Below are 14,716 nucleotides of genomic sequence, written 5' to 3'. Positions count from 1 at the left end.
CTTTTTTATCTCTTTTCGTTTATGAGCCAGAGCCTTATAAACAATTTATAAACAATTAAATTGTTTATAACAATTTTTTGACCACTCGGATCGAAATCTACCCTCGAAATTCGTAATCAGCAGCTAAAAATCCATAAGAAACCGTTAAGTTTGTCCATCAGAATTGAAAAGGACACGGTGACCCCTATTTGGCGCCTAGACTATATAGGGTATATTACATGAACAATAATCCGTATTTCTTAAGGACTTCAAGACGTATAAAATATACAGGGTGTTCCATTTGAAATAAGAAAGTTCATTAGATTTCCAGAACAACGGAAGACTTTGAGAACACAACAGTGTGATTACCACTATAATATCGGCCACATTAGAAGAACCTTACCCACCCAAAATCTATAAAAATCGTTCTAGCGATTTCCGAGAAATTACCGTGTTTCCATGTTTTTTTGCTACCCTGTACAGTGCAAGGTGCAAGGATTGCGTAGTATTTTGAGTCACGATAAGTTCTGTTTAATACTCCAAGTTTATAAATTACTGGGTTGCGACGAATTTCATCTGAAAGGGCGTTTCAGTGGTCTCACATCTTGGTAGATATTCGTTGAAGATCGACATGCTTAATGCTCAATGCAGTCTTTTACCTCCTCGGAACAGTATCGTAGAAATCCAAGATGTCGATGTCGCCTGTAATAAGGGTAACAAAACTCCTCCACATCTTCTCTCTTTAAGTCCAGAAATAGCCTATCCAAAGTGATGTCTTAAATGTCATTTATTTGTTTAGAACAAGCAGGTTACGTGATTTTGTTGGGAACTTGTTATTATTTATAAGGCCATAAGCTTTTTAAAGACTTAGATTCTAAGATTCTCTGAAATCAAAATTGGATTTAGTGAAGCTGACTCTTCTGATTCTTCTGAAACTCGGCTATCACTATGCTGTAGTGTAGACATAGGGGATGATGAAAGGAATATGCTTAAGATGGTCTAAATATCGTAATTAGTTTACCAGTTTTATTGGAAATACTCCGCAATAAAATTGATCATTTTTATTCCCAATATAAATTGTAAATAATTGTATTAAGTTGTTACAAGCAAATAGCTTCAAAATAATATCAAAAGCTGTAAAAATTTAAAAAATAAAAATTTAGATTCGAAATTAAAAAAAAACATAGAAAAAAATAAAGGACAAACCGAGTTGTACAATAGACTATTACGACAAATTATTACACCAGAGAGCTAAAAACTGAATAGACACATTAATCAAACCGCTGTAGGGATAATTTTTTTATCATTTATTTAATGTTACATACTTAATAATATAATAACTTACTGTGTGTTGGTATAAAAGCAAATTCCAATAAATTTCCAAAAAATATATTCGGCTTGGGTCCTGGAACATTTCGCATGTATTTTGTGTTTCTACGTGATTGCTGATAGAAGTAAAACGCAATAAATAGAACAACAATGATGATTCCAAGTCCAATCATTGTTGACAGTAATCTAAAAAGAATTTTCCATATTAAAAAAAAAATAGAAAAACTAATAATATGTATAATTAATATATGTATGTATAAATAATATCATGAATTAATCGGCGATTGCATTTCACTTAATTCTTAATACCATCGGTACCCTATACGTATTTCTTCTTCATATCAAAGACTCATCAGGAGCACCTAGATGAGTGTTCAGGAGCATCGTTTAATAAACTAAACCGACTTCAGTACGCTAGATACGACATCTTTATGAAATAAATAAAAGGACTTCCCTCGTATAGACAGAAATACCTGCAGTAGCGAGCGACGAACGTGAACTGTGAACTTCAAAGCTTTTATAAAAGAAATGAAAACGATGTAAAAAAGCCTTTGTCCCACAAATACAAAACGACGTTATTTTCCACGCATTCGTCAAGTACGGAGAAACCGTAATATGAAAGAATCGGCGATTGCATTTCACTTGATTTAGATCACCATCGGTACCCTACACGTGTATCATTGCTTTAATAAAAGCTTTCAAATTCACAATTCACGTTCGCCGTTCGCTACTGTATACTCAAAATGTCACATGAGTTGAACCAGATTCCTTTTTACTAAAAATCGCATTTTCTTTATTTTTGCAACTTTACCAAGGTAAACATTTTCACTACCTGCCGTTATGCCGACTGCCGAGCTATTAACATTATATCGTTATGTCATGATTAACACCCTTATGGTAACAGTAACCCTTATACCCAAATTTTTTAAAATATACTCAATACCCCTCTATGGATTTGTAAAATGGCATAAGGGAGAATATCATCACAGCACATGCGATTTTTTCATACATTTTACTATTCTTGATTTCATCTTTCACTGGATGATGAATATATGGTGTACAACTATGGGATACAGCTGCAAACCCAAACATAGAAATATTGGAACGTTTCCAGTCGAAGGTACTAAGGACCGTAACGAATGCACCTTGATGGTAAATTAATACAGCAGTTGCTATTTGCTAAAATTGGAAAACCACCCAAACAATCTTGCACTAAACCTGCTAGTTATTAGTGAACAGACTCGGAGACTGAAGAGGCACAAACCATTGGAGCCATATAGGTTCTAAGCGGCAGTGAAGTAAAGTGAAGTGCAGTGAAGTACCTATCCTTACAGGCACATTTCAATATTCTAGGAGACTAGTGGAGTCTTTGTTATCAATGGATAACAAATCCAAAATTATACGAAGTAGTTTTCATAGTCCTGTCGCCAGGGGGGGTACAACGGCCTCGTTAATTCAGATGGACTTACTCAAGTTTTTTTTATGTATTTTGACCCGTAGAACACGAATTTTTTGGGTAACAGTTGATCCGGATGTCGATAAGATTGTTATAGACCAAGAACTTGAGGAATCAAATAACAGCGATTTTTGGCAAAACAAAACAATATTTTGTATTTTTTGGGCCATTTTAAGTAAAAAATATTTCTACAAGTTTTTTCGTAGGATGCACAGTTTTCGAGATAAACGCGGTTGAACTTTAAAAAAATCGAAAAATTGCAATTTTTGAACCCGAATAACTTTTGATTAAAAAATAAAATAGCAAGTCTGCTTACCGCATTTGAAAGCTTAAGTCAAATTATATCGGTTTTGATTATTTGCATTGGTAAAAATTTATTTTTTTATTGTTTAACAAAGCTATAAACACGTAGGGTTTCCCGTGCTTTTACATGCGTTTTAACGCATGTAACGTAGAAATAGTCTTGATTGCACTAGTACCTATTCTACCTACTCGTTCGATTTTAAATGAGAAATCATAGAAACATCACTCACGCACTAGTTGTTTGTAGCTTTGTTTAACAGTAACACAATAAATTTTTAGCAATGCAAATAATCAAAACCGACATAATTTGACTTGAACTTTCAAAGGCGCTAAGCAGAATTGCTATTTTACTTTTTAATCAAAAGTTATTCGGGTTTAAAAATTGCAGTTTTTCCATTTTTTGAAAGTTCAACCGCGTTTATCTCGAAAACTGTGCATCCTACTAAAAAACTTGTAGAAATATTTTTTGCTTAAAATGACCCAAAAAATACAAAATATTGTTTTGTTTTGCCAAAAATCGCTGTTATTTGATTCCTCAAGTTCTTGGTCTATAACAATCTTATCGACATCCGGATCAACTGTTACCCAAAAAATTCGTGTTCTACGGGTCAAAATACATAAAAAAAACTTGGGTAAGTCCATCTGAATTAACGAGGCCGTTGTACCCCCCCTGGCGACAGGACTATCAAGCCTAATAGCAATATTAATAATATCTAAAAATATTAAAACATTACTAAAACATTTTTAAATTGAACACTTATTGGTCCATTTTCTTGGTAACACCTCCATGGCTTCTAAAATTTGCAAGCCAGATGGATGCTGAAGCGAAGAAGACAAGAGGGAATTCAAAAACTTACAATTCACGACCCCGTATGTTCAGATGGTAAATTCCAACAGAAAATGGTCCTAGTTACTCAAAGAAATAACGACCAATATACAAAATAAAATAAAAATTCCATTTTTATTCAGTTACAATGCGAAGGCAAAACAATCTTATTTTTCAATTAGAATACGGAGCGCAGTCCATCCCTCTGAATCGACGATTTTCGACTCCTCTTGGAGTCTCATCGGAGAGACCGTAGGCCTGCTACTCCATACTCCAATTGACCAACACCGAGAGTTTATCCCCCACACCACAACTGACGTGAATGGACTAGGTGGCTAGCGTCATCTGGCAATTGAAAGATGAAGTAGTTTTCAATCCTAATAGCAATATTAATAATATTTAAGAATATTGAAACATTACTAAAAGATTTTTAAATTGACAACTTATTGATCCATTTTCTTGGTAACACCTCCATGGCTTCTAAAATTTGCAAGCCAGATGGATGCTGAAGCGAAGAAGACAAGAGGGAATTCAAAAACTTAAAATTCACGACCCCGTCTGTTCAGCTGGTAAATTCCAACAGAAAATGGACCTGGTCACTCAAAGAAGTAACGACCAATATAAAAATAAAATAAAAATTCCATTTTTATTCAGTTGCAATGCGAAGGCAAAACAATCCTATTTTCCAATTAATTTTGACTCCTGTTGGAGTCTCATCGGAGAGAACGTAGGCCTGCTAATCCATACTCCAATTGACCAACACCGAGACTTTGTCCCCCACACCGCAAGTGACGTGAATGGATTAGGTGACTAGCGTCATCTGGCAATTGAAAGATTAACTAGTTTTTAATTCTAATAGCTATTGCTTCTTAATAGCTATAGCTTCTTTCAATTGCTAGATGACGCTAGTCATCTAGTCCATTCACATCAGTTGCGATGTGGGGGATAAACTCTCGGTGTTGGTCACTTAGACTATGGAGTAGCAGGCTTACGTTTTCTCCGATGAGACTCCAACAAGAGTCGAAAATCGTCGATTCAAAGTGCTGGATTGCGCTCCGTATTCTAAGTAAAAAATAAGATTGTTTTGCATTCGCATTGCAACTGAATAAAAATGGAATTTTTATTTTATTCCAAAATTATACATACACCCTTTTGAACAAACAAAAAACATGCGTACCTATAATTATTATTTATGCATTGCATGTAGTAAATAGCCTATAATAAAAAAAACTTCTATTGAAATCCGACAGTCTATTATTCCCCCATTGTACACAAAGTAGTAGGAAGTCATAAAGTCTTAAAAAACAAGAAATATGTCCCGTTAATTTTTTTGAAGTTCATTTTATTTCTTATTCTTCTTACTTAAGTGGCGTCTCCTAATCGGACATTGGATATCATCACTATCTTTACTCTATCTACCGCTGCTCTGAAGAGTTCTATTGAACTACACTTAAACCAGTCATGCTCACTTAATTCTTCAACCATGACACCCTCCTTCTTCCTATACTCTTTCCTCCTCTTATCTTTCCCTGTATGATCAGCCTTAGTAGTTTATATCGTTGTCCCCTGATTACGTGTCCTAGATATTGTAACTTTCTTATTTCTATCGTGTTTATAATTTCGTATTGTGTGTTCATTTCTCGCAATACTTCCGTGTTAGTTTTTTTCTGTGTCCATGCTATTCTAAGCAACCTCTTGTAATACCACATTTCAAAGGACTGCAGTTTATTTATGTGTTCTTGCTTCAATGTCCAGCTTTCAAGTCCATATTGCAGTATTGAAAACACGTATAGCATCTCAAAGCTCTTACTCTTAGTTCTAATCTAAGGTATTTGTTGCAGATAATTGCTGTTTTATATATATATATATATATATATATATATATATATATATATATATATATATACGGGGTGTCATATCGGCTGACGCCGCATCCCCACACCTAACCGCCATCTATTTCTATCCTGGGCATCTTCCTCTTCCAAATCTCGGTGTTCCATGGCCTTCCTTATCGTGTCATTCCAGGATAGTCTTGATCTTCCCCTTTTCTTCCTTCCTGGGGGTTTCCATTTCAGGAGTTTCTTTGGCCATCGTTTGTCGTCCATTCTAAGTAAGTGACCGAACCATTTTAGGCTTCTTCTCTCGAGCCTGTCTACCGCTGTATCGTGGGCCTGCATCCTTCTTCTTATTTCTTCGTTACGTATTCTGTCCAATCGGGAGATTCCAGCACTTCTACATATGTAGTCCATTTCCACAGCATTGATCCTTCTTCTGGACTCTGCTGTTAATGTCCAGACTTCGCTTCCATACATGAGTACCGATTCCACAAATGTCTTCCCTATTCTTAATTTTGTAGTTCTGGATATATTTTTATCCCACCACACGGAATTCAAGCAACCTATTACCTTCCTACTTTGTTCAACTCGCCTTTGAATTTCTTTGTTGCCTAGGCCTTCTCTGTTTACTACAGCTCCCAGATATTTGAATTCTTCAACCTGTTTAATTGATGTGTTCTCTGTTATTAGGATTTCAAAGTGGGCGTCAGAATTCACGACTAGATATTCTGTTTTTTCTATATTTATATTTAATCCCCATTTTTTGTAGGTTGAATACAGGCGGGTTAACATGAATTCCATGTCATACGAATCTTGTGCCAGTACTGCTTGATCGTCAGCAAAGTGGATGTTAAACAGGCAGTCATCTCTGATCATGATTCCCATTAGTCCACAACTTCTTTTCCATTCTTTTAAAGCGACTTCCAAGTATATGTTAAATAGCAACGGTGATAAGCTACACCCTTGCTTCAGTCCTTTTTCTATTTTTATTCCTTCAGATAGTTGTGTGCCAATCTTGACATATCCCACATTATCGCTGTACAATAATTTGATAATATGTATAATAGCCGGACTAACTTTCATTTCAACAAGGGCATGCCACAACTTGTTTCTAGGGACGGAGTCATATGCCTTTTCCAAGTCTATGAAGGCAATGTGGGTTTCTTCATTTACGCTCGTCCTTTTCTCTATAAGTTGTTGGATGACGAAAAGGTTGTCCACACATGAGCGTCCCGCAGTAAAACCACTTTGATCTTCACATAATTGCTGTTTTCATTTTTCCAAATGCATTTCTTGCTATTTCTATCCTAGCCCTTATTTTCGTTGTTTGCTCATTATTGTCTGAAATCGATTGGTACATTCCCCAAATGTATGTTTGTTTGTATATTTGTTTTCTTTGTTATTAGCATGTATTTGGTTTTTTTGTATTCATTTTTAGTCCATATTTTTCACAGAAACAGTTTGTTTTGTTTAGCAGTAATTGGAGTTATTCATCAGAGCTTGTCGTTATCGAGGTGTCATCTGTATATCTTATGTTGTTAATAGATCTTCGGTTAATTATTATTCCGTCACTTTGAGATAGTAGTGGTTCATAAAGAATGGCTTCACTATATACATTAAATAGTAAGGGAGACATAATACATCCCACCTTACTCCTCTCCTGCATTCAATTTCTGAACTGGGTTCGTTATCTACTACAATTTGTGCTCTTTGAATCCAGTAATCCCTTTTGTCTATGTTTTTTGTCTTTAGAATTTGGACTAATTTTTCATGTCTTACTTTGTCAAATGCTTTTTTAAAATAAACGCAACAAGCATGCACTGTATCCTCTTCTACTTCTATTTCCATCTGCTCTATTCTATTGTCTTTGAACAGTTCGTCTATGTATTCTGTCCATCTCTTTAAATTGTAGTTAGTATTCAACACAAATTTCCCATTTGTTTCCCGGTTTTCTTGTTATATTTATGTGAGTTAATTCTTCAATGTTTTTATGTGTGTTAATACTATCGTGTTAATACTATCGTCGTCTTTTCTGATATTCTTCTATTTCTGCGCATTGTTCATTTAACCATTGTTCTTTCGCCTGCTTAATTCTGTGTTTTATTTGTTTATCTACGATTCTGTACATCTGGTTATCTTTGTTTTTATGTTGACGTCTTTCTTCTATTAAATCTAAAATTCCTTCCGTCATCCTTCTTTTTGTATCTAGTATTTCTTATTAGTCCTAGTCTAACCATAAGATTTTAAAGAACCGCATAGCTAACATGTCAAAGAAAAAAGTGACATTGTGCTGATATGTGCTTTTGTCCTGGGGGTGAGTTTCACCCCTTCTCGGGTCTGGAAGTGGATAAACTGACTAATTCTAAGTAACTTCTGTGGCCACTAAGTCAATACCATATAGCCACTAAAAAACATGTTATTAGACGTTTTCGAAAATAACTTAAAAAGTAAATAGGTTTACTAGGTTGTTCAATAAGTTTTGCGGTTCAATAAGAGAGGGCGTTGCTACTAGCCTAATTTTTTTTGTTATATTGGTACACTCTTCATATCAACGTATCTGAAGTTTTATTTCAATCTGCCAATTCATTATTTTTTTAGAAGCCATTTAGTATCGATGTATCACAGTATTTTTTACAATTAGTCTGGGCAGATTATCGGTGAATTTTTGGGAAAAGTTATTTACCAGCAATTTTATTGCTGGAATCGAATCTTATGATTCTATATATTAATAATATATAGTGCAAAGTCCGCAGTGAAAATCGTGTTTTTTTCAATTTTTGCTCTATAACTCCAAAGATTTTAACTTTACACCAAAAACGTCCAAATAAAATACACCGTAATTAAATTCTGCATAGAAATGTGTTTTTTCCCGATTTACTTCGACGAAAATTTTCCCCGGAAAATGCGGGTTTTCCCAACAAAATCTTTAATTTTCAACTAAAATTTTAAATAAGTAATTGTTTATCAATAATTAAATAACTTGGTAATATAAAAGCTCTTTTCGCATAGATTATAATTCCAGAAGCCGATGGAAATTGAAGAAACAGTTTCGCAACAATTGAATTGTTAATTAAAAATTTACGATCGCCATAATAACCACAATATTAGGATACATAAAAATAACTATGATTTTTGTATAAAAAGACACTGTACCTATCTAATGTAATTTACAGAATTGAAATTGGACTATTTAAACGGCCTCAGGAATATTTTAAAATTATAAACCATTTTTTGGCTTATAAACAAATAGAATATCTCGGGAAATATTAAATTTAATTAAAGCATCATAACGGTATTGGAAAAAACCCAAGTAGCAATTTTTCGACGCATTGGTTGTCAGTACAAACAAATGCACTGTATACAACGTTGCCTGAGAGCATTTTCAGTTGTTTCGGCCAACGTCCCCTACCCCGACTGACATTACGATGTTACAACCTTTAGTTATACGGGCAACTAATTTATTACCATTGTGTCACAATGATTCTGACAACTACATAATATCACAGTTCAGTGTGGTTCAGTTTTTTCAACAATCGCAACGAGTTAAAAATGTTATAATGCTAAACTAATTTACGCCCTGGCCGACTCTGTAGTTGTAGTTGAGTAGTTATCTGTCACGTCACGACCCTTGTGTTGTTCTAGAGGTGTGTGACACGTTTGCGGCAACTAGGAGAAAAAGAATTTACTTTATAACCTTATTTTTTTCTTATTATTATATATTTTGTTTTGATGGAAATTTTCGATTTATTTAACAACCTGTTTATTTGTTTTTTTAATAGCTGGTTTCCATTCCATTGTTTTATCAGTAGATTTGAGATTTGATAATCTTTGTATCAGCTTTCGTAGACAGGGTTGCCAGGTCAGTTTTTACTCTTTCAGTAGTTTTGTTTTCACAAAATCAGTAGATTCTTTTTAGGCCATGTAAATATACAGTAATACAGTGATATGCACATCCGTCCTAAATGTCCCAAGAGGAATTCCACAAAATTGGAAACCTAATTATTCCAAACCACCAACTGGTAATTACCATTTTTTAGCTAAAATCTACTAAATCAAAAACTAAAATATACTTAAGGATTTTTGAGATACCTATATTTGAGATTTTTATAATAAAAACAACAGCTAACTTAAATGTTTTCATTTTTTGCGAATCCTTAGAAAACTAATAGGTATTTTTGAAAAATTTAAACGCACAAAGAAATGATTACGTTATTACCGAGGACCGAAAGTCCCTGAAAACTTCTATAATGTTTATTTTAATAAGTTATAGGGGTGAAAAAAAGAAAAAATTTAGTGTGACTTTTAATTCCAAATATCTCGTTCAAAAGAAACGTCTTGGTTTTTCTAAATAATGCGTTTTTTTTTATTTATTTTTTTTTTCTTTCATTCTGCGTTTAAATTTTTCAAAAATACTTATTATAGTTTCCTCATGATTCGAAAAAAATGGATCAAATTCTGTTGAAATATACCAAAAATCTACTAAAAAATATTGCCTACTAATGGTTTGTTTTTAACCAAGAGGAGTGATTCAAATTTACCGCGCTGTAATGCTTGTTTGTAATTGGTCCAACTGCAGGCAAGTTTACTGCACTCTTATAAAATTTTGACACTAATGACATTTATCAAATTTTGACCCTAGTGGAATTTCATAGGTTAGTTAAGATATACCGGCGATTTTTTGTGTTATCTGTGTTATTCCTTTAATTTTTAGATTGTTAGTCTGCTTTTATATAAAAAGCAGTCGTTTTTAGAACTCTTTAGCGACGTATTAATATAATATAATATTCATGGATTACCGTTGAGGGCCGACATAATCAACCAAAAAAGAAGATGTATTTGGTTATTATTCTAGTGACTTTCTTAGGCGTGAATCTGCTTTAAGTTTACTCCTCCTGGTTAAAAAATAAACTATAGAATTTTTTAAAAAAATATCAAAAATCTACCAAAAAAGTAGAAATCTACTAAATGTGGCAACGCTGTTAATGAGAATGATACACTTTTGACACTGGTCACATGACCTCTGTCACCCAATAAGAGGGTGCGTTCTAAAATGGTTTTGATAGTCGGCGCAGCCGGGTTTGGTTGGCGATTGGACTTCTAAGTTGTCTTATCCGTCTAAGGTTGGTGATAAGGTATTTTTTTAGTAATATTGGTAATATTGTTTAATGCGCCATTTTGGTTTTACTTGAGATTTTTGGGATGTAAAGAAAATGAAAACACAGAATATAAAAAATGCAGGCATTTTCTGATATCTTTAAAACTACCATAAATACATTAAATTTATACAGAACATCTTTAACATAAATTTTGACTTTTATATTAAAATTTGATTTTTTAAATTTGCATATTTTTTGTCAAAAATGTCATAAAAAAAAGGAGCGCGTGTGTTTTTTAAAGGTGAAATATCCATATTTGACGGTAATTTGAGATGCGTTTATAAATTTCACATCAGGTAATAAGTCTTTTATGTATTTATATAAATTTAAATACCGAAGACGATGTCAAAACAGTTTACTTTTTGGTTTTCGCATTCACCATACAGGTGTTAAAAATATAGGTAAAAAAACATAACTAGTCTGACTCCTTGAGCAACCATTGCACGCGCAGGTGCTTTTTATAGTCGCTTCAGTTGTCTTATGCAACGCGTATGAAACGATGTTGCTTAAACAGGAGGTTGCCTAGGCAACGTTAAGACAACTCAAAAATCGTCCACCAAATCAGTGCAGAATAGGGTCGTCTTCTAGGCAATAACAACGTTGTGAGAAAACGTTGCCACGCGGTAGATAACGTTGTCGCGTCGACAAATTGCTACTTTGAAACGGCAGGACGCTTCTTTTAAAAGAAAAAACGTTAAATTTTGATAAGCGGTTCCAGAGATACAACCGGTCAAAGTTGAAAGATATAAACAATAGGATCATAATTTTCAAACTATCACCTTTTTATTTTTGTCCTATTTCTCCACACCGATTTTCATATCTTAGGTTAGGAATTATCTTAGGTTAGGTAATTAGGTTCTGAGACCAAATACCAGAAAATATATGAACAGTTAATTAGTAAAAGAAATAAATGTTGTCAACACACTACATAACGAAATAATAAATATTCGGTGAGAGTCGTCCACCTACTTACCTACAAGACTTATTCTGCGAGATATTTTTCCTGGTCGAAGATAATATAGTGATAAGTTATGTTACTTGGCAAATATTTAGAGGTAATCTCTTATCAGGAAATTTATTAGGAGTAGATAAATAAAAATCGTGAAATAACCAAAACAATATATTGAACAAATGGTTCACCAGAAGGGTGAATCCCAAAAAAAAAACAACAAGAAATAAAGAGTAAACTATATACACAAATAAAAACTGCACCAACAATTAATGTGTGGTTGTGTACGGTCAGAAATAAACAATAAATATTATGAAAGAAATGCAAGTATCATATGGTAAAATCATGCACAATTAAAAACGCAGTAAAGAGAACCTGGTTATGAATTAAAAAAATCAAATGAAGTATATATCATGAAAAACCTCTCTTTATTATTTTAGGGCTTATCTCGAGATAACTGATATGGTAAATTTAATAATGGCTAGAAAATATCAAGAAAAAATATATAATAAAATGGAAGGCAAAACGTACAAAGTTAACAAAAGTTTAGAGTTCAACATTCAATAACCACCGCGCACTCGGTTTTTATAAAACAATAGCCAATCGCACAGCTTTTAACCTTCGGATGACCAAGCGGGGAAATTGTGACCCCAGCGTATGTTTTTCTTTAATAAATTCAAAAGTATTTTCAATTTCTAACTCATTATTTTTTTATTTGACTTTAATAATATCATTCTAGATATCGTCATATTTTGAAATAAAAAGAAATCCCTATATTTTACGAATAAAAAATACATTCTGAAGTTGATGTTTAGTAAAATACCGTCTATTATGTGTAATTCCAAGTAGTTTTACGCTAATGACGTCGACTTTACAAAGTAACAAGACACTTACCCAACATACACACTACACATGACACTAATACTCATGTTGTGACTAGCTGAATGACATAAGTCCATGCCATAAAAAAAATTAAAACAAAAAAAAACTTCATTTTTTTGTTGTCATTTTTGACATTTTTGACCTGGGGTCGTTTTCCCCCCTGGTCATCCGTGGAACAAAAAAAGGTTGGTCATAGGAAGGTTAATTAAATGTTTAATGTTTGTAATTAATGTTTGACAATGAAAAGTTCTGTAATGAAACGACCCTATTTTGGTTACGCCAATGTCTTTATTTTACTAATCATCACAAAAATAATAATTCAGCTTTTCCCAACATCATTTAAATTAAACATTACTAATATTAAAGAATAAACAATAACCAATTTCCTTTGTTCAGGAAATATAATCACTTTAGATTTCATCAGAAAATTACAGTCAAAATATTATTGTTTAATTACATTGTTTAATTGCAACTAATTTCTCTAATTTATTGTTTAAACTTTAACCCTTAAGATCCTGAATTAATTTATTTAGAAAATTTTATTTCTTTTTTGATTTTTATGTATTCAGGAGAAGGTTTTAAAACAAAATACATATATATTGTTTATTAATTATTTTTGATTTTTTAGAAAATTGCCGTTACATATACGTAACGCTAGGACGATATAGGAGCAAACATATTTAAAATATTTCCGATTATAAATTTCAAAATAACAAACAAATACAAAACTAGATAAATGAAAAATCATAATTAAGTTATTGTAGATTAAAACCTATGTTGCACTTGATGCACACTCCCACATTGCACTCGCAACCCGTGGTACGCACATATGAACTACAGCATTCATCTGCAAAACGTCTCCTTTTCTTATCAGGAATGTAAGTCAGGAGATGATCAATCTTATCATATCTTATATCTACTACTACTTTGGACGAAGATGGCCTGCCTGCATCTTTTGGTTTGGTACCATATTTCGTAAGACACGATGTTACTAGATAAATTCGAAATTCTAGTTGTGGCATAGGATAATAGGATCTATTATGTCCAGTTATGTCCAACATCAATGTAAATAGACCATTATGTCTGTAGTTATGTCCAGCATCAATGTAAATAGACACTACCATCATTTTTAAGAGTAAATTCCTACTTGGTATCTAGCTACATTCTGGTCCATAAGATCAACTTCAACTTTCCTTTCACTAGTATTTTAGCTTTTACTAATGATCTGGAAGGCTGAGCCTCGTCAATATGATCATATATTTCTAAATCTCTTTCATTATTTTTAAAACAATTTCAACAGCTCTTAGAATTCTCTCGGACAGCCTGTTAAAATCATTATATTCCTCATCACCAAACTCCTCATCTGTAAGCACATTCATTTCTGGGGTTTCAGTACCTATATAGAGCATCAACGTCTAGTTTCAACGGCATCAATTATCTCCAGCGCCTTTTGAAGAGAAAACCCTTTTCTGGAACGAACAATAGGTTACAATTACAAAAGTTCCGATTTTTGCTCCCATATGTTCCTAGCGTTACATATATGTAACAGCAAAAATTAAAGGAATTTTTTACAAAACCAGGATAAAATTTCTAAAAATTTATATTATCAATAAGAAAAGACACTAATTTATTCTCTCAATTGAAAACAAATTAAACAAAATATGATAACAAAAAAATAGCAAAAATAAAGTTATTCAAACTTGAGATCCATTTTTACCATAAGAATAAACACCGTCACATAAAACACGCAACTAAATATAAACAGGTTAGATCAAATTCTCGAAACAACTGCTGAAAATTAGTAAACAAGTGTCCCTTGAAAGTTTTGCATCATCATCTAGTTAAAATTAGGATTTCTTCCCGAATTTAAGGCTTAAGAATTTAGCGGTTTCTGCGTTACATATATGTAACCCTAGGAGCTTAAGGGTTAATAAGAAAAGCAAATAAACCTTTGGGCTCTTTCTGAATCTTTCTGAACTTTGCTCATTTAAATAATAGAAA

General features: G+C 33.0%; 1 protein-coding gene across 2 annotated transcripts in view; it reads right to left on the bottom strand.

Annotated features, from left to right (window-relative positions):
- The window catches only part of LOC114338630 (cytochrome P450 4C1-like), a 198,134-nt gene that overhangs the window by 167,565 nt on the left and 15,853 nt on the right, over positions 1 to 14,716 (bottom strand). For both annotated transcript variants that reach the window (XM_050645596.1, XM_050645604.1), the window contains exon 2: positions 1,325 to 1,494. In XM_050645596.1, coding sequence (XP_050501553.1) covers positions 1,325 to 1,481 — 157 coding nt within the window. In that variant the 5' untranslated portion in view covers positions 1,482 to 1,494. The remainder of the gene's footprint in view (positions 1 to 1,324; positions 1,495 to 14,716) is intronic.

Source organism: Diabrotica virgifera, chromosome 1 (genome assembly GCF_917563875.1).
Source record: "Diabrotica virgifera virgifera chromosome 1, PGI_DIABVI_V3a".
Classification (NCBI taxonomy): Eukaryota; Metazoa; Arthropoda; class Insecta; order Coleoptera; family Chrysomelidae; genus Diabrotica; species Diabrotica virgifera.
Note: the sequence above shows the minus strand (reverse complement) of the source record. Positions and strands in the feature narration are given on the sequence as shown.